At 40.3% G+C, this 24798-nt stretch overlaps 3 protein-coding genes and 1 long non-coding RNA gene across 9 annotated transcripts; 3 read left to right on the top strand and 1 right to left on the bottom strand.

The window, feature by feature from the left end:
* The first annotated feature begins 5897 nt into the window (after positions 1–5897).
* Positions 5898–7080, top strand: LOC128870187 (uncharacterized). Its single transcript, XR_008455367.1, has 3 exons — positions 5898–6477; positions 6639–6715; positions 6856–7080. It is a non-coding gene; the product is annotated as an uncharacterized LOC128870187 (long non-coding RNA).
* A 40-nt stretch (positions 7081–7120) lies between these two features.
* LOC128870182 (DDB1- and CUL4-associated factor 12 homolog) lies at positions 7121–9386 on the bottom strand. The gene is made up of 6 exons (XM_054112778.1): positions 8852–9386; positions 8637–8789; positions 8175–8576; positions 7902–8117; positions 7643–7831; positions 7121–7571 (listed from the first exon to the last, which is right to left on the bottom strand). Exons 1-6 carry the CDS (start codon positions 9146–9148, stop codon positions 7419–7421), a joined length of 1410 nt encoding a protein of 469 aa, XP_053968753.1. The 5' UTR covers positions 9149–9386; the 3' UTR covers positions 7121–7418.
* Positions 9387–10364: 978 nt separating this feature from the next.
* On the top strand, positions 10365–12716 carry LOC128870202 (mediator of RNA polymerase II transcription subunit 31). 5 transcript variants are annotated; one of them, XM_054112805.1, is made up of 5 exons: positions 10397–10482; positions 10832–11223; positions 11724–11813; positions 11874–12447; positions 12650–12716. In XM_054112805.1, the coding sequence occupies exons 2-4, from the start codon at positions 11196–11198 to the stop codon at positions 12401–12403; spliced, it is 648 nt and encodes a 215-aa protein (XP_053968780.1). In that variant the 5' UTR covers positions 10397–10482; positions 10832–11195; the 3' UTR covers positions 12404–12447; positions 12650–12716. The 5 variants fall into 5 exon arrangements, with proteins under 5 accessions (XP_053968793.1, XP_053968776.1, XP_053968787.1 ...); XM_054112801.1 differs by lacking the exon at positions 12650–12716 and having other exon boundaries at positions 10390–10482; positions 10885–11223; positions 11874–12520; XM_054112812.1 differs by lacking the exon at positions 12650–12716 and having other exon boundaries at positions 10392–10482; positions 10914–11223; positions 11874–12520.
* LOC128870192 (structure-specific endonuclease subunit SLX1 homolog) lies at positions 10391–13926 on the top strand. 2 transcript variants are annotated; one of them, XM_054112787.1, is made up of 4 exons: positions 10391–10482; positions 12650–12883; positions 12959–13153; positions 13221–13925. In XM_054112787.1, the coding sequence occupies exons 2-4, from the start codon at positions 12659–12661 to the stop codon at positions 13824–13826; spliced, it is 1026 nt and encodes a 341-aa protein (XP_053968762.1). In that variant the 5' UTR covers positions 10391–10482; positions 12650–12658; the 3' UTR covers positions 13827–13925. The 2 variants fall into 2 exon arrangements, with proteins under 2 accessions (XP_053968762.1, XP_053968767.1); XM_054112792.1 differs by lacking the exon at positions 10391–10482 and adding an exon at positions 12356–12447 and having other exon boundaries at positions 13221–13926.
* The last annotated feature ends 10872 nt before the right edge of the window (positions 13927–24798 follow it).

Below are 24798 nucleotides of genomic sequence, written 5' to 3' on the forward strand. Positions count from 1 at the left end.
GCAATTCGGTTATGGAAAATTTCATGAAAAGGATATTGTCTTGTAAACGTGGTCGTGGTGGTCATTTGCCGGATGTTATTTCCCACTATTAACAGTATACCTTCCTCTTTATAATGAAATAAACATCCGATCATTTATATTAACAAATAACATTTTTCTTTGAATAGCAAAATAACACCTCCTATCACAAAACCCTTTATATAATTCCAAGTTTCAAATTAAATGTTTTTTGACGTGATAACGTCTTATAATTTGATTTAACAGGCTGCACGCACGAAAAAATGTGTCGTTACCTTGCTCATTTGTCGTTACCTTGAATGAACTGCAAGCGAAAGCGCGGAACGAACAAAGCAAACGAACGGCAACGTTCGACATCTTGCTCTCTCCTACTTAAGTGAGCGTATATATGTATGTATATGCGCATATCTTATATATAAAAATGGAGACGTTTTTTTGTGTTCGTTAGTAGCCGATTCACGCCTAAACGAATTCACCGATTTCAATCAAACTTTCACAGATCATTGGTATTCGTCCATAGATGGTTTATGTGAAGTTTTAAAGAAATCGGTAAAAGTATGCGTGCGTTGTGTAATTGTGAAAAATACAATATTTGCGTGTTTCCCTTATACGGGCATTACGTATACGGAATGAGAATACACGCAAATGAATAGGATATACACAGACATGAATAACATTGTTTCGATGTCGAGTGACGTATGCGACTGTATTATTCGTAACGCAATAGTTGCCCTCTCTTTTCTTTCCTTTTTATGCATGCGTGACACCGCATCAAAGCACATTGCTCTTTTTTTAAACTGGAAAAATATTTTGAGCTTCATTTGAACGTTTTATGATTTAGATAAAATAAAAACTCGTTAAATATATTTGATTCCATTAATAACCATAAGCCTGTATTTTTCGAAGTTCAAAGTTTTTGGAGAAATATTGAAACGTTTACTTAAATTAAATGTTAATATATGTAATAAATGCGCAAATGTAAAAGTTTAGATGGATTTAAAATATACGAAATTATTCAGCGGTATAATCCATACATTTTTTGAAATCCATCAATATGGGTCGACAGTCGCCATAAATTTTCTTTTAAAAAATAAAATGTGTTAATTTGATGGTAGCTCGAGTATTAAGATCAGGTTTCTATTAGCAGGTATAACTTTGTTCAAGGGTTTGCGTAATTTTTTTGTGGTGAAAGTCTAAAACCAAGAAAAGAAAACGCGAAAGCCGACGAGCAAAATGTAAAAAATAAATCCTCCTGTATGTATATATACTCGAAAAAGTTATGCTAACACTTTTTTCATGCATTTAGGTAGACAATTTTTTATGGGCAAACGTACGTTTACGAGATAAATGCCTAAAAGCAGGTATAACTAAAATAGCGCTCTCAGGGATTTCTGCAAGTATATTAATAAAGGCAGTGACATGGCTGTTTTTGGAGTTGCAGAGAACCGAAATGATGAAATAACTCAATACCAAATGGGCAGGTACATTAGTAGTAACGAGGCAGTTTGGCGAATTTTGTCTTTCCCCATTCTTGACCATAGTCCAGCTGTTATTCATTTAGCAGTTCATTTGGAAAATGGACAGCGTGTGTATTTTACTGTTGATAATGCTCAGGCAATTGTAGAGCGACCGCCATCAACCACATTAATCTATTTTTTTAAATTATGTGAAAGAGATCAATTTGCTAAATCACTGCTTTATTCACAAGTACCAACATATTACACATGGGAAAGACGTAAAAGAGGAAAACCTGTTAATGGTTATCCTGGTGTTTTGAAAGTGACGCGATAGGACGACTTTATACAGTGCATCTTAGCCAGGCTGAATGTTTTTATTTGCGTCTTTTATTAATTAATGTTCGTGGACCAACGTCTTTTTTGAATTTGAAAAGAGTTAATGGGCGCCTCTGTCAAACTTACCGGCGAGCGTGTGAAGAATTGCATCTACTTGAAGATGATAATCATTGGGATGCAACACTTGCAGATGCATCCGCAACAGGTACACCGCATCAAATACGGATATTATTTTCAATTATTGTTGCAACATGTTTTCCATCTCATATTGAAGATACCTGTGTGCTTAGCAGTTGCAAATAAATTATTGTCACAATTAGGTTTACCACCTCCTAATCGAGCAATGCATGACGTATTTAATCAAGATATACAACGTGAACAACAATACGATATAAATGATCTTAACACATTTATAAATTTGAATCTGCCGAAATTGAATATAGAACAAAAACATGCATATGACACTATAATGCAAGCTATACAAAACAAAATTGGAGGAATGCTTTTTTTAGATACGCCAGGTGGCACCGGTAAAACGTTTTTGATTTCGTTGTTATTAGTGACTGTAAGATCACCAAACAATATAGAATTAGCGCTTGCATCGTCTGGAATAGCTGCTACATTATTAGATGGTGGCCGTACAGTGCATTCCGCACTTAAATTACCATTGAATATGCAAATTAATGAAAATCCAACATGTAACATTTCAAAAAATTCTGGAATGGGAAGGGTTTTGCAACAATGCAAATTAATTGTGTGGGATCAATGTGCAATGGCACATAAAAAATCAGTGGAAGCATTGGATAGAACTTTGAAAGATTTACGTAATAATCACGAAATATTTGGTGGCGCTTTAATATTATTGTCTGGTGATTTTCGTCAAACTTTGCGAGTAATTCCCCGTTCAACACCAGCAGATGAATTAAAATCATGTTTAAAGACATCCCATTTATGGAGGCACATAAAAACTTTGACTTTGAAAACAAATCTGCGAGTTTATTTGCAAAATTATGCATCGGCTGACGAATTTTCAAGACAACTTCTGAAGATAGGAAATGGACAAATTCCTATTGATGCTGCTACTGGCTTAATCACTTCGCCAGATAATTTTTGTAATTTCGCACACACAAAACAAGAATTAGTTTCAAGTGTTTTTCCAAATATTGAGCAAAATTATCAAAATCACAATTGGTTAGCTGAAAGAGCAATACTGGCTGCGAAAAATAAGGATGTTGGTCAATTGAATGCGAATATTTTAAATGGTGTGCCTGGTGAGATTGTAACATTTAAATCAATTGATACAGTTATAAATCAAGATGACGCTGTAAATTATCCAACAGAATTTTTAAATTCCTTGGATTTACCTGGACTGCCGGCTCATCGCTTACAATTGAAAGTTGGTGCACCAATTATTTTACTTAGAAATTTAAATCAGCCACGATTGTGTAACGGAACAAGATAAGCAGTCAAAAAGGTCATGAATAATCTTATTGAAGCAACAATTTTAAAAGGAAAATTCAAAGGTGAAGACGTATTGATTCCGCGTATTCCGCTGATTCCACCAGATTTAGCTTTTGACTTCAAAAGATTGCAATTTCCAATACGTCTTGCATTTGCAATGACAATAAACAAAGCACAAGGACAATCGCTGGAATTATGCGGAATTGAATTAGAATATCCATGCTTCTCCCACGGACAATTATATGTATCATGTTCACGTGGAGGAAAGCCATCAGTTCTGTTTATTTATACCACAACTCAGAGCAAAACAAAAAATGTAGTTTACGAAAAGGCTTTGTGTTAGTTTAAGTTTAAAATTAACATTCATTTTATATTGTAAAAAAGAATAAATACACATAGCGTGAATTTAAGTCGAGTGTTAATTATTCATTTCTAATTCTGATATGCCTAGCGAAGCAGGCAGAGGGTCCGCTAGTGTACGTATATAAATTCACGTATTTGTATTTGCATATGCCTTCTTATTGATTATTATTAATTTGATTTACTTGAAGAATTTAAAATAAATCCAAGTTTGTTAATAATACCTGTTGTTTTAATGTTATTATTATTTTTTGACGTGATAACGTCTTATAATTCTATGTAGCCGGCTGCACGCACCAAAAAATGCGTCGTTACCTTGCTTGAACAGCATGTTATGTTATGTTATGATATGTTATGTTATGTTAAAGTATTTTATGTTATGTTAATGTTACCTCATTCTCTATATCCATACAAAGTATCTATCAAACAAATAAAATTAAAATTTTCTTTTGAAAAATGCAACCATTCAATCAGTATTTTCTTATGACGTTATCACTAAACTATCGTCAGTAAACCGACTTTACAGACAACCTCTTTTTTTTTATTATTTCCCATATTAATCGTAAATCTATCTTAATGATAATAAATACATTTTTTAGATATATTTCATCATGGCCCGTACCAAGACGAATACAGTTTAAGACACACAGCAATTACATTTTACATGGAACAGTTATATTAGCATACCAGAATACATATTTAATTTAATAGTCCGGGAGCCAGGGGTCGATTTTGGACTGCGTTTTTATACCGTTAAATTCTTGACTATACTTGTGATTTAGCTTTCATGAATAACGAAAGTAAACGTCAGCTGGGGCACCCGCGGTGGGTGTGATTGTGGGAGGATACGAAACGTGTCGAAAAAAATTTCTGCCAACTCATTTTATACCGGCTGAAATTTTTTTCATGTATTGTTGACATTTAGTAGAATAAAAAAAATTGTCAGCTGCGCGGTAGAGGGAAAACACGTCAGCTGAACTGGTGAACTTGTAAAAAAAAATTGAAAAGTAAAACTACTTTATGCCGATTAAAATTGTTTACATCATTTTTAGTCCGGGAGCCAGGGGTCATTTTGATCTCATCATTTCATGCCGACTGATTTTAATACTGAAGGCAGACGCCATCCAATGGATGACGAAACCAACCGGCAGCTGGTCCAGTAGCGGTGGGTACGTGGGTGGGATGCTGCGAAACGTGTCGAAAAAAAATTTTTAACAACTCATTTCATACCGGCTGAAATTTTTTTTGTGTATTGTTGACATTTAGCAGAATAAAAAAATAGTCAGCTGCACCGTAGAGGGGGGAAAATACGTCAGCTGAACAGGCGAACATGTCAAAAAAATAAAAAAGTAAAACTACTTTATGCCGATTGAAATTTTTTTACATAATTTTGGACACATATGAAAATATAATAATGATGGTCAGCCGCGTTTATAGTGGTGGGAAGACTGTCAGCCGAAGCAAGAATGTATCATTGCGTTCATACATCTCGGCGGCGCGCGGAAATTTCAATGCGGACAGTTTTATAGTGCATTGAATTTTAATATAACAAGTCCCAAGTTTAGAGGTGCCTCAAAATTGCGGTGGTGCATTTCACTGTATAGGCTCAGTACGGTGCCCCTATAACGAATGCATGGAATTTTTATGAAAATTTGTTGAATTTTGTATTCTTAATATTAATTAAAAAAAGTAACTGGCCAAAGCGATTGCAGATATACAGAAGCAAATATATTAATTTTTTATGACTTAAATCACTAAAATACTGTGTGCATACATATTGCAGGATAGGATATTTGTTTACTTTCACAGAGTTTCACAACAAAATTAATCGTAAAAATCCATTATTTATTATTAAGTCTAGAATTACCGTTTTTTAAATTTCGATTTCAGGAATAAGTTCGAAAATGCAGATCTCGGGCATAATACTAGTAGTCTAAAATTTTGTTTCATGATTTTTATGAGGAGCTTTTTCATGGCAGAAGTACACTAGGAGCTTTGGTATTACCTGCCGAGAAGCGATTGCTATAGAATCAATTTTTTCTATTATTGGTGTCCCGTGCCGGGGGTTTCGAACCCATACACTTCCGCACTGTTATTTATAGATTTGAACCTGAAAAAATACTCCATAATTTTAGGTTCTGGATCGTGTTCACACGAACTGAACTTTCTTTTTTTTATTTAAGAATAAAAAGCAATTATGTAGTAGATCCCAAGATAGAAATAAAATGACTTGGGCAAAGTTGCAGGAATTCGCAATTAGTTGTAAATGTAACGAAAATCAATTACTATATTTAGTTAGTTCTACGTTGCCGGAACGACTCGGATTTACTATATATCCGGGCAAGGACTGCCACTCCAGCAGCACCCCGCTTGCATGCACGGATAATGTTTTTGCTGCTACCACGGCTACAGTAACTATATTAATGAATTTCATTGATATTTCAGACTTAAATAATCACTTATAAACAAAGCGAATCTATTACAGGTGGTATCGGCAGCTCAGCTGGTTTTTTTTTTTTTTTCTTTGATTTATAAAGTAAGACAAAATTGGCATGGGTTATTTGTCGAAATCTTCAAAGACCAACAATACTTGTTAATAATGAAAGCTCCTACGTAGAAAAGAGTGAAACATAAAAGAACAATAACATTTATCATACAACGTAAAAAATAAACTTTGGGCAATAACTTTTATCAGGGAATGGAAACATTTTTTTTTTGTGACAGCTATCAAACAATAGAGAAATAAACTATCCAAGCGTTATTGGCGAAATAAAAAAATATAATAATATGAAAATAATAATGTCCTGGAAAATTTCCATTAAACACCTCGATATCGAACAGATATGTAAGTTATTTGAACTAGTATCGCCCGTGGTCGAAAATTCCACCAATAACAATTCTTACTATAAGTAGTAATTACAATTTCAATTGAACTATATAATAGCATTCCATTAAGATTGTTTTAAAATTTTGAAATTTCCGTTGATTAATTTATTCAATCTTTAGTTTGAGCGGCGACGTCAATATACCTGGAAACCGTACGTGCTGCAATAGCTAAATGATCTAATTGTTTGAAGCAAATGGTGAGTATTTCGAATGAAAATTAAAATTTTTTTTTTTTAAATTACATGAATAAATAAAACTAACTTCATTAAAAACAAAAACGTATTATAATTTCATATCTATTTATAACGGACTTAACTTGTAACAAAACTTATGGCAGGACTAAGTAGAAAGAATTTTTTCTAAAAGCGGTCTCCCCTCGGCAATCAATGGCAAATCTCCGAGTGTATTCCGGCCATGAAAAAGCTCCTCATAAAAGGCATTAGGCGTTCGGAGTCGGCTTAAAACTGGAAGTCGTTCCATTTGTGAAACAAGTTCAGGACACATGCCACAAATTGTAGGAGGTGCCTGGCCAAACACCCAAAAACGGTGTAAGCGGCAATTATTTATTTATCTTTAAACACAATATAATAACACAATAGAGCTTTCATTAAAGAATTATTTGCTTTTATTTATTATAAAATCCCCAACAGAAGGCATTGCTTATTAAAGAAATAATAATTGGTAGCAAGTTGAAGCATTTCGATTTATTGCTGCATGAAATTAAAATACTTGTAGTAATAAAAAAATATTTTCCTACTAGTTGTAAAACGCGTTTTAATAAAAATTTGTAAAATAAAGGTGGAAACGCTTCCAAAATCACACACAGATACGATTATCTGATTATCTGAACATTTCAGCTAAGTTACAGCTATCTAATTTTTTGTTTGTTTCTTTGCTGCACTACTGCCAAACACCTGCATAGTTGCCGACAAGTGTAGCTGGCAGGGGCCCACCAGCGGCAAATAGACGCATGCCAGTGCTATCGTAACAGTGTGTGTAAATAGCTGGTACATATTTTACTTGTTGGAAGCCATCCATTTCATCCTCAGGATACTAACAAATGAAAAAATAGCATACGGTGATACTATGTGCGACGTGTGTGTTTTAAACACATTTTTACTCACCACAATACCTTTGCTACATTTCAACGCTACTGTACGAGAGGCATTTACGCTGCTCTCCAAATATTTACCAGCACGAATATCGTAGAATAGTAGCATACCTAGCCCGGTGCCAACTGTGAGAAGATTGCCTTCGAATGTGGTTGCACGTATACCGCAGCCATTGTAGCGTGAAGTGATCTTCTTGATTGTCTATAAAAAAAATCAATTTTTATGAGATTAAGAATACGTAATATACAAAATTTATGTAATTGTAAAACACCTGCAGCGTGCGTGCATCCAAAAGTATTGTATATGAACGGCATCCAACAGCATACAATCCGTCGCTGTGATATGCTATGCTCACATTATCCTGACAATTGGGCAGTTTGCGAGATAGCTTTTGCTTAAAAGTTTCTGCGTTGAAAATATGTATGTAGCCATTAAGTGAAAGTGCTGCGATCTCCTTAAATTCTTTATTGAAGCAGAGTGAACGAATCTAAAAGTGCAAATGTTATATTTATATTCTACACACTTCAATAGTATGTATATTTACCCGCTGTGCAGTGCGCACTTCTTTTACACAGAGTGAATTAATAGTGGCGAATGTAGGGCATGCTTCCTTGCCGCCATCTGGAAAGTCCATGAGATCTTCATTGATACGCCAAAGTGATAGCCGCGAATCTTTTGAGCCCGATACCAGGAATTGATCATCCAACCAGCACATGCCCATAATTAGATCACGATGTCCGTTCTCACCCACACAAACCGGATCAAGTGTCGGCAACCGATAAACTGCGACATCAGCAGAATTGCGTGCGCCAGTGGCAAGGAATGACCGACTTGGATTGATTTCAATCGCATGTAAACCACCCTGTACCTCTGGGTGATTAGCCCGATTATTTGAAAGCGTTGGGATGGCATCAACGCGACGCATATTCACATCATATACAAGTAACTAGCAGTTAAATTAAAATATATAGTGAAATACAAGTAATTTAGCTTAGTATTGAGTCACCTTATTGCATTTGGTGCCAAATACCACTTGCCTATTGCTAAGCCATTTGGAACAAAAAACCTTGTTGATATAACCCAGATGTATTTGAGTTTCTCGCAACATATCATGCGTGAGCACATAACGGCTAGTATTCTCAAAATTGAAGCTGCGTTGCTGGAAAAGTAATTAATTATGTAGCCGTATTCTTTAAACACCTTAAAAAACTAATATTTTACCTCCTTCAAACCAGTCTCTCTGCTGCGTAAGTAATCGCAAAGATTAAATGACGTGTTTAGTACTTCTTCTTGTTGTTGTGGCGTCTCTTCATCACTGCCAGAGTCGTCATAAGTCACGAAATCGTCGGGCTTATCGGGTTTGCGGCGTCTTTCTTGGCGTAGTGCCCGAGCCTTGGCACGTCGCTCCTCCAGACGCGCCGGAACATGACAAGAAGGATAGGTACCTACAACACTGTGCTTTATAGTCTTAACCATGGAGGTGAAGACCATAGTGTTTTTGTTGCGTATCTCGAACATGTTTTACCAGAGTCAATATAACACGCCGTATGAGATTTTTTGTCAATGCTGTTGATGATACCAGACAGGGATAGTGCGTAAGCGCTACCTGTGTATGACTCTTTCAACGCTTCCACAATTAGAATTCATTAAACTTTTGTAAAATTTCAAAAAAATCCATTGTTTACACGGTCTCAGAAAAATTCGTTTCTGTCTAATCTTTCTGTCACGACAATAAAAGAGCGCATGACAGTAGATGGAAGATGACGAATAACGAAGAAGGTAATTAGAATGAAGCAAAAATATTCGTCCGGTTGTAACTAAAGCGGATTGAATATATTCTTGCGGAAGACGAATTGAATATGTGAGATGGCGCCATTAAAAAACCTTTTGTCAAGTCTAACGTCAGCTCCCTCCGCAATACAAAACAATGAAAAGTAGGAGACATTACGTGTTTGTTAAAATTCCGAGAATGGCTTGGTAGTTTGGTGATTTGTGAGATTTAAACTAATCAAACTAATGAAAACGAAGTGCCGTGTGTTAAATTTTGGAAGCATAAATTAATATAAAGCCTCCAAATGCAGTTTGTTTGCGTTTTTATGCGCAAGACGCCGTAGCTAGTAAGTATGTGGGTGTGCGTATAATATATTGTATTTGGTTCTTTCCATTGCTTTCGCCTACTCATCTTTACAAACAATTAATACCCCTTCTTTTTGTTTGTTTATATACGACATAGCGAATTCGGAAGGTGCAATCTATTTCTCTATCATTCTTGGTTCCAAGCAAGGCGCATTCATTAAAGGTGGTGGCACTACACCAACAACAATGATTTGTACGTTTGTTTTTCAAAACAAAATATTAGCAAAGTAGAAAGCAAAGAATGAATTCGCCTTGCTTCATTCTGGGCTGACGGCCACATGAACACGGCGAAAGAAAAAAATAAATCACCGGAGCTACCGAATTTTTCGCCGTAGGTATGGCTTACGTCAAAATGATATGCTTTGTTTGTATGTATTGGTATGTTTACATTCGTATGTTTACATTTGCTTGCTGATTTTGACATGATGCTTGCACCAAACGCAACAACAAATACATGTAGGGTTTTACTTATATGTGTTTGCTGCCACCTGTAATAAATTCGCCTTGGTACAAAGGGAACGTTTAAGCTATATTTGAGGGACTTGGCAACTCTTGCGGTTTTCGTAAAGCAGTCAACACTGTTCGCATTTTTTTAGTTTTGTTGATGTAGTCCACTGTATTTTTCTCTTCTTCCGCCGAAATTAAATGTGTTGAATAATTGAAGAAGACAAAAATATTAAAATAATTGTGCTGCATTTGGGCAATGAACGCATACGGTTTGTAAAATTAACAATTGAAAGTGTAACTTTGTGGATACTTAACGAATCTTTAGTTGTTTCACATCAAAAGCAAGTGCTCGTTTGCATTGCGCCGTCCCCACTTGCGCATTATATGTATCTTTGCATTACTATAATTTTCTTTAAGTTTCTGTAAAAATACTGTTTGAATTAATCTTATTGATAATTCCCTGTTCATAAGGCTTTGGGGTAAATTGTAAATAGAATATTATTTTATTGGCTCCGTTTAAAATATTCACCCAAAGCTTGAATATGCTGTGGTAGAGCAGAGTTCGGCTAAATTTTTCTTTGCAATTTAAATTTATTGTTGTATATATATGTTTGTAAGTTTAATTTGTGTTCCAAATAATACACATGCATATGCGTTAATTGTGCGTGCAGTTAATCGTATCGAGGACAAACACGTTTAGACACAAGGACAGGCCCAAACAACTCTTTGAATCATACAAGTATTGTAGTGTACGAAAACATCACACCCAACCAACCAACATTATAACCATCACTACCATCTTCCACCACCACCACCAATACCAAAAAACAACTACTGCTACTACAACTTCCACCACCGTCACAACCAAAAACAACTTTCCGGTCCAAGGTTATTGTGCGTCTACGCCTTAGCGGAGGCGCTAGTTCGGTTGACAATTAGAAACAACACCATTAAGAAACAGAACCGAGCCTTTCCATGCACCATGGCCAAGATGTATGGAAAGGGTAAGAGTAAGTAAACTGCTAATTTTTAGTTACATATTTGAATCAATAACGTAAATCGTCATGCCAGCACTAACATCTACCGAAATCCGTTGGATAATAAAATTGTATAATTAGAAATGCTAACACAATAACTTTTGGATTAAGTTTTTAAATGATCCTATGTTGATTTCTAGTGTATTTAAAAGTTTCTCTTTTTTTACATAATACATATATCATATATCGTCCCCATTACGGCAGGAGCATGAGTGTGCAAATTTTTCAGTTTAATGGTTGACTTGGTTAATCTTTGGATCTTCTATGTTATACCAAAACCCAGGCGTACAAGAAAATTACAAATAACCGAACCAAACCTGCTAATTTCTATTGAGCGATAAATTTTCCAACATTTTCATATTTACCCATTCATATTTTTGACATAAGGGGGACGATATGTACGTGTATAGTAGAAACATACTACTATATGATATATGAGAAATAATGTTTAAATTTATCTTGCTTTCCCATAGCGGCTATCGAGTCAGAGGATCAACAAAAATTGCGATGGCAAGTTGAACTTGAATTCGTACAGTGTCTAGCCAATCCAAACTACTTGAACTGTAAGTAAATATATTCCTTGCAAATTAACTAATTTTAGTGAAATCTCTTTTCTCTTGCAGTTCTAGCCCAGCGCGGTTATTTCAAGGACCAAGCCTTTATTAATTATCTCAAATATTTGCAGTATTGGAAAGAGCCTGAATATGCGAAATACTTAATGTATCCAATGTGTTTATACTTTCTTGATCTCTTGCAATACGAACACTTTCGACGTGAAATTGTCAATTCGCAATGTTGCAAATTTATCGATGATCAAGCCATTTTGCAGTGGCAACATTATACTCGAAAACGCATTAAAATGTTTAACAGCGTCAATGGTATGGGTCAGATGAATGCTGCTGATCCAGGTGCTATAGATCCACAACAACAGCAACAGCAAAATGCGCAGCAAAATCAACAACAACAAGGACAACAACAACCGGGCGTTGGAAATGCACCTGTAGGTTTACAAAATGGCATGGTTAATAATGCACAGTTGCAGCAACAGCAGCCACCACAACAAGCACAACAACAACAACAGCAGCAGAGTATTGGCAATGCAGCAATGGGTATGCCTAATGGAAATAATGCTGCCGCTAATAGTAATAACTGAGCGTGATGCGAAAAGATTTAAATCTGTCTTTCTCCAATTAGTTAGTAAGTTATTTAATTCTATTGTAAACTTAAAGTAGTAATATTAAAAGGATTAGTCACTTCTCCATTTAAATTACATGAATGTGTTTGTTTTGTTTTTGTATATTAGTAAAATAAGAAGGTTCACAAAATTTTGTCTCCACAGAGTTTTTGGTATTTAAAGCTTTACAGTGAAAAAAGTATGGAAAATTTCTTTTTATTTTAGTTCATCGGCATGACTAGTTCGTATTTCTATGGTGTGTATTTGCTCTGCAGCCTGAATCCTGATAAACGCTTCGCCGGGCGTTGCTATATAGGCTTCACTGTGGACCCTAATCGTCGAATAAATCAACACAATCGTGGTAAAGAATTTGGCGGTGCCAAACGTACCAGCAACAAAGGTCCTTGGAAAATGGTCATGATAGTACATGGATTTCCAAATAATATAGCGGCTCTGCAAGTAAATATGAATCAATGTTCTATTTATACATACATATGAATATAAAGAAGGCTCAAAAACTCTCAATAATTTCAGTTTGAATGGGCATGGCAACAACCAGCACTTTCCACACGCTTGAAATCATATCCAGAGTTGCGTCGCAAAAATCGAAAGGAAAGTCATTTTGAATATAACTTTCGCATTTTGAGCCGCATGTTAAATGTCGGTCCATGGCATCGTTTACCACTTACCATACGCTGGCTAGAAAGTGAATACGAATGTGATTTTATGGTAGTACTAATAACAATATTAATAATAATACTCTCATTTCTAAACTTTTCCTATTTTTCTGTACCAGTTAAAACCACCAGCGCATATGCAAATAGTGAGCGGTGATATTATACTACCAAAATCACAATCAGCACGGCAAAAACGTAACGAGGAATTGTCACCACCACGCGCCATTTGGGCACACGAATGCCACTTGTGCATGCAGCCGATTGAAAATCCGGAACGTTCTCGTATTGGTTGTATAAATTCCCTGTGTAAGCTCACATGCCATATTATATGCCTAGCCAATTATATACTATCCTCTGACGAGAGCAATCGTGGTCACTACATACCCATTTCTGGCGAGTGTCCGCTGTGCGAGGAAAAGTTTGCTTGGATTGATTTACTGCGGCGAAAATGTAAATTACAGGCAAATGGTGTGGAACAAATTGAAGAGGAAGATGATGATGATGAATATGACATTGACAGTGATGACTATAATGGTTACAAAAGTGATTTGAGCACCGAGGACGCTAAATCCGAGAGCGAAAATGGTAGTATGATCGGCATTAATTCTAAAAATGATATCGATATTGAAAATGGGCATGTGCCTGTAAGAAGTGAAGTCCCTAAAGAAGATGATATACTAGATGTATGCAAAAATGATGATATAATTTATGTGTTGAGTGACTAAGTTATTTAAATTAAATCGAATGTATTGTAATTAATTATCCAATTCTTATCAAATAAAATAAAATTTATATCGTAAAATATGCTGATTAAACAGCTCGCTGAGATTATTCAATTAAATGCATAAATTTACGAAACTCGAAATTTGAATTTCCAATGATATTTATTTATTTACTTTAATGAGGTTGTTTATTTGTAAGACTTCAGTTGTGGTTGTTGTAGCAGTTCAACAAGTCCGGTACGGTGTAATTACTTGTTGTCTTCGTCGGTCTCATATAACGGTAGGCCCAAGAAAAATGCTGTTTCGACAGGGTGGGCCAGAAGGGAGAAGGGTGTTATGTGAATAGGTGGTTAGTTTCGTGTCGTGGTTATGTCGGATATATGTCGGGTATGTCGGAGTCAATTCTGGATAGTTAGGAATTTAACCTGCTGCAATATCCTGACCGCAATTGTGCTAAGATGGCGCGGGACTTACAAGGCAGCTGAAACCAAAGGGACCAAACTATCAAAGATCACTCCCAATAGTGTGGTATTATTTACACTAGGTAAATGTGTGTCGTCGACAATAACCTTTAGCTCTAGTTTGATCTCCTTGGTCCACGTGGTGAATAATATCGCCATGGATTTAGTGTCTAAAAGTTGAAGACTGCTCACAGAGAAGAAGCGAGAAAGGCCGGAGAGTTAGTCGTTCATTTTTGGACACAAGCCACTTATGTCATTGCCGTACGAAAATATCGAGCAATCGTCAGCGTATGAGATCAATGAAACTTCCTGTGGTAGGTGAAGAAGCTTCGAAATATAGAAGTTGTAAAGCAAGGGTGAAAGGACACCACTCTGGGGCTCTGTTCAGAGTTTTGATATCGAAACATTACTGGCAAGTGTCGACCACACAGAATCGACTGTTGTATATCATCTAGTAGTGTGAAGCGTCTAAATTTTTCTAAAGCCTTCCATAAATGCAATGCTACTAGGGCAGTCCTCTCGAAGGGGCGATTTTGTTTAAGCCTGCAGTTTATCTGCGTGTTTATGGTGTCAAGTGGTGGTACCGTATACTTAACATAAACCATGCTGATGTGTAGCTGGGGTCAGATGTTTCGTAAGGAATGGCATGAGGAGGACCTCGAGTGTCTTCCCTATTGTATCAGGCAATAATGCTCCCCATGTTTCAGTAGTGGAACCACTCTGTCTTTTTTCTATTTTTCAGAGTAAGAGTGGCTATGGACAGATTAAAAACACTTTCGGCTCCCGTCCGACCCAAAATGTTCCACTTTACGATCTGATTGCCACCTAGACCTGGCGAAAATCCTCCACTGAACCCTCCCCGAGGGTGCCAGCTGGTAATAAGTACCACAGTTTTCCTATTTTCAGGAGGTACTTAGCTAAGTTAAGGATACTACGGGTAGGGTTCGATACTCCTCAATAGTACAGCACTACTCAAAGTACCTTTAACGTGGTCGGGGGTGAAGGGCTGGATTAAGGTGTGATGCGACCCGTGCCGAGAATCTGTCAGGCTTGGAGCCCTTCTAATAAATAACCAAGTCTCGAACGGAGCTTACGGATAACTATCGCCCTCCGTAATAACTAGCCTTACCCGTGTAGTTCGGAGCTATGCACGGGCGGACATCCTTTCTCCGACACTCGTGGGTCCAAAATGCAAAGAGACTATCAAAAAATAAATAAAAAAAGGAGATCGGTCCTCCTTCTAATAGACCGACAGGAACAAACAGTTCCGCAGCAAGAGCAACGGTCGCACCGAGCTCAAGGAAAACGCCATCCATCGGCTTAATAAGTCGATCTAAACATATAGCGACAGCCTCAGCGAAAGCGAGGACAGCTGACACACTCTCAGAACTGGACACAGGTCCAAGTACAAGTAGGGGGGCACTAGCCCGGCAGTCAACTGCGATTCAGCCCCCAAAAACGGTCCCGACCGGAAGCAATGCTACTGCTAGCTCCGGTACCGAAGGATGGCCGCTTGTGAGGGTGGTAGACCCAGCGAAAGTGAACTACCAGGATCGCAGAAACGCAGCTAGGCTCCTAAGAAGGGTGCACGAAACTCACCCAAAGGAAGGTGAAATGTCACAGGAGTTGAAAGAGGCGATTGATAGAGCGAAAGCGATCATTCCTGATTTCAACCCCGACTTCAAACCAACACAATCGGCTCCAAAACGACAGCGGTCCTTGGAGAATAATAAGCCAAACGCAAAAAGGCACAAATCAATGGGCGTGACGCCCAGAAGATCATTTGCGGAGGTTGCAAAAGACCGCCTTATCATAGGAGTCCTGGACGGGAACCACCCGGAAGGTATGATCCCCAAGGCCCAGTGGAAATGGGTCGAGGCCGAGCTAACGAAAGTGGCACTGAAGGTTATTCTGGAGAACCCCGGCCCCCCGCCTGCGTGCGAAGACTTAGGCTGGCACCAAGGCCAGATAAAAATTATAGCATGCGACGACGAGAGATCGGTTCAACTGTATAAAGAGGCCATCTCCAAAGTCGGCGAAGTGTACCCAAATGCCAAGCTAGTGGTCGTGGACAGGAAGGACATTCCGTCCAGGCCGCGAGCAAGGGTTTGGTTACCTTCAACCGTCGAAGACCCGGAAGAGATTATGAAGCTCATTCGAGTCTGCAATCCGGACATCCCAACGCAGGAATGGAGGTATGTTAAAACTCTTACCAACAAAAATAGCGCGGAAGAATCGAAAGAGCAGAAGCGCGCCACCATGCAGGCTCTCCTGCTCCTCACAGAGAACTCAATCGAACCATTAGCGAAATGCGATGGGCAACTGATATACGGTTTCGTAAAGGTGAAGCTTCACATTTACAAAACCGACACAGATGCAATTGAGTTCCTCGCCACTAAGGAAGGTGAAAAGCACATGGGCGAACTAGAACCCATGAGCGAAACCGAGCCAATGAGCGAAGACGACCGGCCCACCGAAGAAGAATACGCCTCTTCAGGCTCAGAAATGGGCTTAGGGAGGCTGTACTTCGAACGGGATAGTAAGTATTACACACAACAGCGTAAGTATTCCGAAAGGGAACTCTTATGCGAAAGCAAAGAAGACCCAGACATAACGCTAACAGCTGATGCATCTTCTACAGATAAACCTTCATCATTGTAAAGAAGCCTGCCTTGCCCTCCTGGAGCGTCTGGCAGAAGACCAGCCGGACGTAGTCCTCATCCAGGAACCCTGGGTACGGAATGGCGAAATCTGCGGTCTGAGGACATCAGGGTATAAAGTATACAAGACCAATTGTGAAGGTACTAAAAGAGCATGCATAATGGCAAAAGCACATCTTAATATATTTATGATTCAAAATTTCAGTAACGCAGATACTACGACGGTTAGCTGGGAAGTGAGCGGAAGCAACATCTGGCTAACCTCGTTCTATTTTGCCGGAGACGACACAGGTCCACTGCCGTCGCCGCTAATAAGAAGCCTTGTGGAAGACTGCAAAGCACACAACCGCAAACTAGCCCTAGGAGGTGATGCCAATGCCCACCATACCGTATGGGGGAGCTCGGATACAAACGCATGAGGTGAGTCCGTCTTTAATTATATTATATGTAGCAAGCTTTTAGTGTGTAACAAAGGCAACGAACCTACATTTATTACGCGCAATAGACAAGAAGTTCTTGATATTACGCTAGTTTGTCAAACCCTCTACGGAAAGATGACGCAGTGGAGGATTCTGAATGAACACTCTTACTCCGATCATCGTTACATAGAAATAAAATTTGGGGGAAACAACTCACGGGCCCCGCCCGCCAGCAGGAACTTGAAAAAGACCAACTGGCATATATATAAACGGGAACTTAAGGAAAGACTTCCAAATTCCCAAAATATTACTATTGAAGACAAAGAATCATTGAACGAACACGTACAAATCCTTACGGAGGTCTGTAGAACTGCGCTAAACAAGGCTTTGCCCCTTAATTAAGTATAAGGGGAAGAAAAAGCCGCCCTGGTGGTCAGAAGACCTGTCTACAGTAAGAAACGACAGCAGAAGACAGTTTAATAGAGCGAAAGCGACACGAGAGAGTAAAGACTGGGACTGCTACTACAGTAAGCTAAAAATTTACAAAAAAGAAGTTAGGAAAGCGAAAAGATCGGGTTGGAGAACGTTCTGTGGAGAAATCGAAGGAACCACAGAGGCCTCCAGACTGCGTAAAATCCTTTCAAAAAAACACTTTACCACCGGATACCTCCAAAAACCGGACAGGAGTTGGACTACTTCGAGTGACGAAACTCTGAAGTTGCTAGTGGACACACACTTTCCCAGCAACGAATCATCTAACGTGTTAATCAACAATGGTTTCTGTACCAAACTCTGACATTGAAGAAATAATCACTGAAACTAGGATAACCGGACAGTGAACACGTTCAAACCATTTAAATCACCGGGCCCAGATGGATTATTCCCGGCCCAAATACAATATTCACTCAACTACATCATGGAGTGGCTGACGGCCATATTTAAGGCTGCTCTGAAACTGAAAAGTGTCCCATCAGTATGGAAAGAGGTAAAATTGGTCTTTATCCCTAAAGCGGGAAAAAGTTCACACACAACACCTAAGGATTTCAGGCCAATTAGCCTATCCTCCTTTCTGCTAAAAACATTAGAAAGAATTTCAGAAGAGCATATTAAGGCTAACATCAGCCCTAATAAGCTCAGCATCTCACAACATGCGTACTGTAAAGGGAAATCAACTGAAACAGCACTTAACTCACTTGTTACAGAAATCGAGAAGTCAATGTATAATAAAGAATTCACACTGGTAGCCTTTCTAGATATCGAGGGCGCATTCAATAGCATCCTACCGGATACCATAATAAAGGCACTGACGGATTTCGGGATCTCTGGCGCTCTGGTTGAGTTCATCAAAAACATGCTCTTGAGCAGATTTGTGATCGCAACCCTAGGGGCCTCAGAGATCAAGAAAAAAGTTAGCAGAGGAACACCTCAAGGCGGTGTGCTGTCCCCTCTCCTATGGGTGCTGGCACTAAACTCATTGCTAAAGAGCCTAGAGGAGAGAGGACAACACGTCGTAGCATATGCGGACGATGTTGCAATGGTAGTAAGGGGGAAATTCCCCAATACACTTAGAGAAGTCATGCAAGATTTACTAAACATGGTTGAAAACTGGTCAAAAGCAAATGGGCTAAGAGTCAACCCCAATAAAACTGAACTCATCCTATTTACCAGGAAGCATAAAATTCCAAATATAGCTCCTCCGACCCTAGGTGGAACGGCACTCTCATTTAGTGATGAGGCCCGCTACTTAGGTCTAATACTAGACCGAAAGCTAACTTGGAAGGCAAATGTCGAATATAGAGTAAAAAGGGCGACAATAGCACTATACTCTTGTAAACAGCTAATAGGACTAAGTTGGGGCCTCTTCCCATCTATCGTATACTGGCTTTACACGGCAATTGTCAGACCAATCCTAACATACGGCATATTAGTATGGTGGCCAGCTTTAGATAAATTGTACATCAAAAGAACCATGGCACACGTACAAAGAATGGCCAGTCTGTGCATCTGCCCTCAGAACCACACCCACAGATGCACTAAATATTATGCTTAACATTTTACCAATAGAGCAGTACGGTAAGCAAACAGCTGCCAAAGCAACTCTCAGACTAAGAGAAATCGGCCTACTCAGAACGTACCAAAGAGGGCACTCCTCAATTTTAGAACAATTCCCCTGCATTCCCAGCACAACGGATTTCTGTAGGACCAAGGACATCAATTTCGATAAATCCTTTGTCACAGTATTTCCTTCCAAAGAGGAATGGGATAACGGGCTCATTGTCAAGATAAATGACTTAAACATCTACACAGATGGCTCAAAACTAGACAACCAAGTAGGCGGAGGGGTCTACTCCGACAAACTCGGAGTATGCCAATCATTTCGCTTGCCTGATCATTGCAGTGTATTTCAGGCGGAAGTCACTGTCATAAAAGAGGGACTTAAAGAAATAAACTCGGAGTATGCCAATCATTTCGCTTGCCTGATCATTGCAGTGTATTTCAGGCGGAAGTCACTGCCATAAAAGAGGGACTTAAAGAGATAAAAACGAGAGTATTATCCGCAAATGAAGTCTTCATTTACTCGGACAGTCAAGCAGCAATAAAAGCGCTGGAATCAAAAACACACTCGTCAAAAACAGTTCTAGAATGTTTTTAACTACTAGATGACGTATCTAAGTGCTACAAGGTGCACCTTATCTGGTTACCAGGCCACAGAAACATTGCAGGAAATTGTAAGGCGGATGAACTTGCAAGAACCGGTACAACGCTCGGTCTCGAACCGGATAAGGCGCTGATACCCATGCCCATAGCCACTTGTAAATTACTTATAGACAGGGAAACCATCAAAAAGGTAAATACAATCTGGCAAAACCTCACAACATGCGAACTAAGCAGACAGACATGGCCAAACTGGAACAGCGGTCGATCGAAGATCTTGCTACGATTCAACAGAGAATCTATAAGAAAAATGATAGGTGTTTTAACTGGTCATTGCTTAATAGGCAGCCACGCTAGAAGGTTAGGACTCCCTTACTTCGATTTCTGTAGAAGCTGTCTTAATACAGAAGAAGAGGAAACAGTCAGACACCTTTTATGTGAGTGTGAAAGCCTAGCTATGAGAAGGCTGCGCACTCTCGATACAGCATTTCTAACCGATGTAGCGGACATAGCCCATCTAAAACTAACGAAGCTCTGCTCGTTTATTAAAGCAACCGGATGGTTTGAAAAGGAACACGTAGAGTAAGGATAAGCTCCAGTGGTATCACAATGGACCTGCCGAAGGTCTAAGTGTGTCTTGCGACAACCACCCGCTCTTCCCATCCCCACTGATGTGCGCGTCGGCGAACGCGCATTCCGCAAGGTGCTCACAGCTGCTGCGGCTCGCTTCATCCCAGCTGGATGTTATAAGGACATCCGTCCCCACTTCCCAGCAGAAGCAGCCAGTTTAGCAAACGAGCGTGACCACCTACGCCAGGCCGATCCCGGGGATCCCCGCATAAGGGATCTCAATTTGGAGATCCGGCAACTGGTAAATCAACATAAGCGGACTAAATGGGTTGAGCACCTGAAGACTTGTAACCTCACCTCCGGAGTGAGTAAGCTCTGGTCCACCGTTAGGTCCTTGTCGAACCCGACGAAACACAACGACAAGGTGGCTATCACCTTCAACGGTTGTACTTCGTCGGACCCGAAGAGATGCGCGAGCTATTTTAGCCGGCTGTTTACACTGCATCCTCCGGGCGACAGAACCAAACGTCGTGTTACCAGAAGGCTGCACAAACTGACGAACGACAGTGCGCCACTTACTTTCTCCGGTGATGAGGTTCAGGGGGCCATCAACAAGTCGAAATCTTCGAAAGCCATTGGCCCTGACGGACTTAACGCGCTGATGCTGAAGCATCTGGGACCCCTGGGAGTAGGATACCTCACAAGGGTCTTCAATTTGTCTCTGGCCACTCTCATCATCCCTGACAAGTGGAAAGCAGGGAGAGTGGTCCCACTATTGAAACCTGGGAAACCCGCCAACCAAGGGGAGTCCTATCGGCCGATAACTCTCCTTTCCCCAGTAGTGAAGACACTTGAAGCCCTCCTACTCCCACTCTTCACGACCCACCTGGCCCCAGCCCCACATCAGCACGGATTCCGACGAGTGCACAGTACCACCACGGCACTCACCGCCATAAACGCCCAGATAAATCGCGGGCTTAACCAAAACCGCCCCTGCGAGAGGACTGTCCTAGTAGCGTTGGACCTAAAGAAGGCTTTCGATACAGTCAGCCATTCCACGCTACTAGATGATATTTATCAGTCGACACTCCCGCCAGGGCTGAAGAGGTGGTCCGCGAACTACCTGAGCGGTCGGCACTCGTCAGTGATTTTTCGAGATCAAATGTCAAAGCAGAGGAAGATTAAGCAAGGCGTACCGCAGGGTGGTGTCCTTTCACCCTTGCTTTTTAACTTCTACATCTCGAAGCTCCCCCAACCACCAGCGGGAGTTTCCCTGATCTCATACGCTGACGACTGCACGATAATGGCGTCGGGCAATGACATCGATGGCCTGTGTTCCAAAGTGAACAACTACCTCACCGACCTTTCTCGCTTTTTCACTGCGAGGAATCTCCAACTCTCCCCCACTAAGTCCACGGCGACCCTTTTCACCACCTGGACAAAGGAGGTCAAGCTGTCCCTTAAGGTAAAAGTCGACGACACACCAATTCCGACTGTGAATAACCCCAAAATTTTGGGTGTAACCTTTGACAGCTTGCTCTCCTTCTCTGCGCACACAACCGCAATTGCCACTAAAGTCCAAAATCGCAACAAGGTCCTCAAATCGCTGGCCGGCAGCACTTGGGGCAAGGACAAAGAACTGTTGCTTTCGACATTTAAGGCAATTGGCCGGCCGGTTCTAAACTATGCTGCGCCTGTCTGGTCGCCTGGCACTAGTGATTCGCAGTGGATAAAGCTTCAGACATGTCAGAATACCGCCATTCGGACAGCGACCGGGTGCCTCCTGATGTCACCCATACAACACCTGCACAACGAGGCACAAATGCTCCCAGTCGCGGAGCACAACAAACTGCTCAGCAAGCAGTTCCTGCTGGGGTGTTACCGCAGGTTTCACCCCTGCAGACACCTGCTTGAGCCTGAGCCGCCTCCCAGGCACGTCAGGAGACACCTCCTCGACTACGCTGACGAACTCCAGGACAAAACTGACCGAGACCTACTGGACCGGACAGTATTCAGACAGTCAATAAACGACATTCACCGGGAGTCCGTTACCACCTTCATGAACTCCCGCCCCGTGAATGCCGTAATCGGAGTCCAACCACCACCCATTGCAGATGAAGAGATCCAGCTTCCCCGTGAGACTCGTGTAACATTGGCACAATTACGTTCTGGATATTGTAGCAGGTTAAACTCCTACTTATCCAGAATTGACCCCGACATACCAAACACATGTCCGGCATGTGAAGGTACCCCGCACGACACTAACCACCTCTTCACATGCCCCCTTAATCAGACTCATCTAACCCCCCTCTCCCTCTGGACCCAACCCGTCGAAACAGCATGTTTCCTGGGCCTACCCCTAGATGAGCTAGACGAAGACGACAGATGATATACCCACACTGACAGGGCTAACTATGCTGTTAAAACAACAACAACAACAACAACCACCCTACCTACCTACCTAGGGCAGTCCTCTCGAAGGGGCGATTTTGTTTAAGCCTGCAGTTTATCTGCGTGTTTATGGTGTCAAGTGGTGGTACTGTATACTTAACATAAACCATGCTGATGTGTAGCTGGGATCAGATGTTTCGTAAGGAATGGCATGAGGAGGGCCTCGAGTGTCTTCCCTATTGTATCAGGCAATAATGCTCCCCATGTTTCAGTAGTGGAACCACTCTGTCTTTTTTCTATATTTCAGAGTAAGAGTGGCTATGGACAGATTAAAAACACTTTCGGCTCCCGTCCGACCCAAAATGTTCCACTTTACGATCTGATTGCCACCTAGACCTTATCGCTGGAGAAAGCAAATGGTGCACTGTTGTTTCGCAAATTCTGCAACCATCGCATCAATTGTCTGGAATGATACGCTAGGAATTGTCGGCTAAAAGAGCTCGCGCATCGCTACGAATCTGCCGAAACACAACCACCAAAGGTAATTTCCATCCTTTCATTGTACTTCATCGGATTCGATAGGACGTTACGGTGGATCAGTACCTCCTCACACTAGAAGTAAAGTTGCAGGGATTCAGGTGTTCTACCTATTTAGTCTATTTGTGTTGATTTACCAGTTATTGAATCTCAAAATTCATATGCTTTAACGGACGAAGTAAAATTGTCCGTTGACAAATCCTTTTTGAACGCTATTAAGAACCACTAATTACAATCATTCGAAAAATCTTACTTCACAACAAAAGCATACATGAATGATTCTTGTGGGTTTCCGGTAATTCTAGGATACCAAGCAACAGGGCAAAAGAAGTCGTCCATGAACTATTATATTTTAGTGATTATATCACTCGCAAAGACATTCGAAAGATGGTACAAGAACATTAGCATACATTTTACGTGAGTCATTGAAACACATCTCAGCACCTTTCTACGATATGCAATTCCGAAACGAAAGCTGTATATCCCTCTAACATATCTTGTCGAACTCTCAAAAAATTCACACTACTCACGATTGGCCATTCAAGACCCACTCACGTTTGCTTACTTAATGGTTCGCCCAAACCGCCCTGACCTCCCTGCAACTCCAGCGACTACTCTACGATACATATTCTCCATTCAGCTAAGCTTGACTCAATACATCTTCTTAGGGCTGGCATTGAGCCTAACTCTGGACCCGACGTTTATTTTTGCTGCGTTTGCCAAAGGCGGCTCCACCCAAACTCTACTTCTGTTACATATAATCAGTGCAGTGAGTGGTGCCATCTTAACAATTGGTCAGGCCTTAAAACCCATAGGGAATGGTCCATAAGCTTTGTGACCACATGTTGCTGACGCCCTCAGCCATGCTTTGTGACCACATGTCGCTGACGCCATCAGGCATACTTAGCCTCCACAGCTTCTACTTCACATGCGATGGTGCCTCCATCATGCACCACAAACGGAATCTCTACGGCTCCTCGTAGTTCACCTGAGCAACATCATTTCCCCTTTTGCACCTGCACCATTTCTTGCACCTATCAGTAAATTACATCCACGACATCTGATGAGCTAACTGAACTAGGCCGAGTTTTGGGAAGCAGAAAAATGTTGCGTTAAATTTTTTTGTTTTTTTACGTTTGGACAGTAAAGCGCAATGTGTTAAGAACTTTTGTTTGCTGGTATTATCGATGTGGAAAAGTTTGTATGAGTAAGGACCTGTGACACATTTTGCCCTCCAGACGCTTACATCTGCACGGCCGAAACGTTTTCGAACGAATTCACT

The sequence above is a fragment of the Anastrepha ludens genome, chromosome 2 (genome assembly GCF_028408465.1).
Source record: "Anastrepha ludens isolate Willacy chromosome 2, idAnaLude1.1, whole genome shotgun sequence".
Lineage (NCBI taxonomy): Eukaryota > Metazoa > Arthropoda > Insecta > Diptera > Tephritidae > Anastrepha > Anastrepha ludens.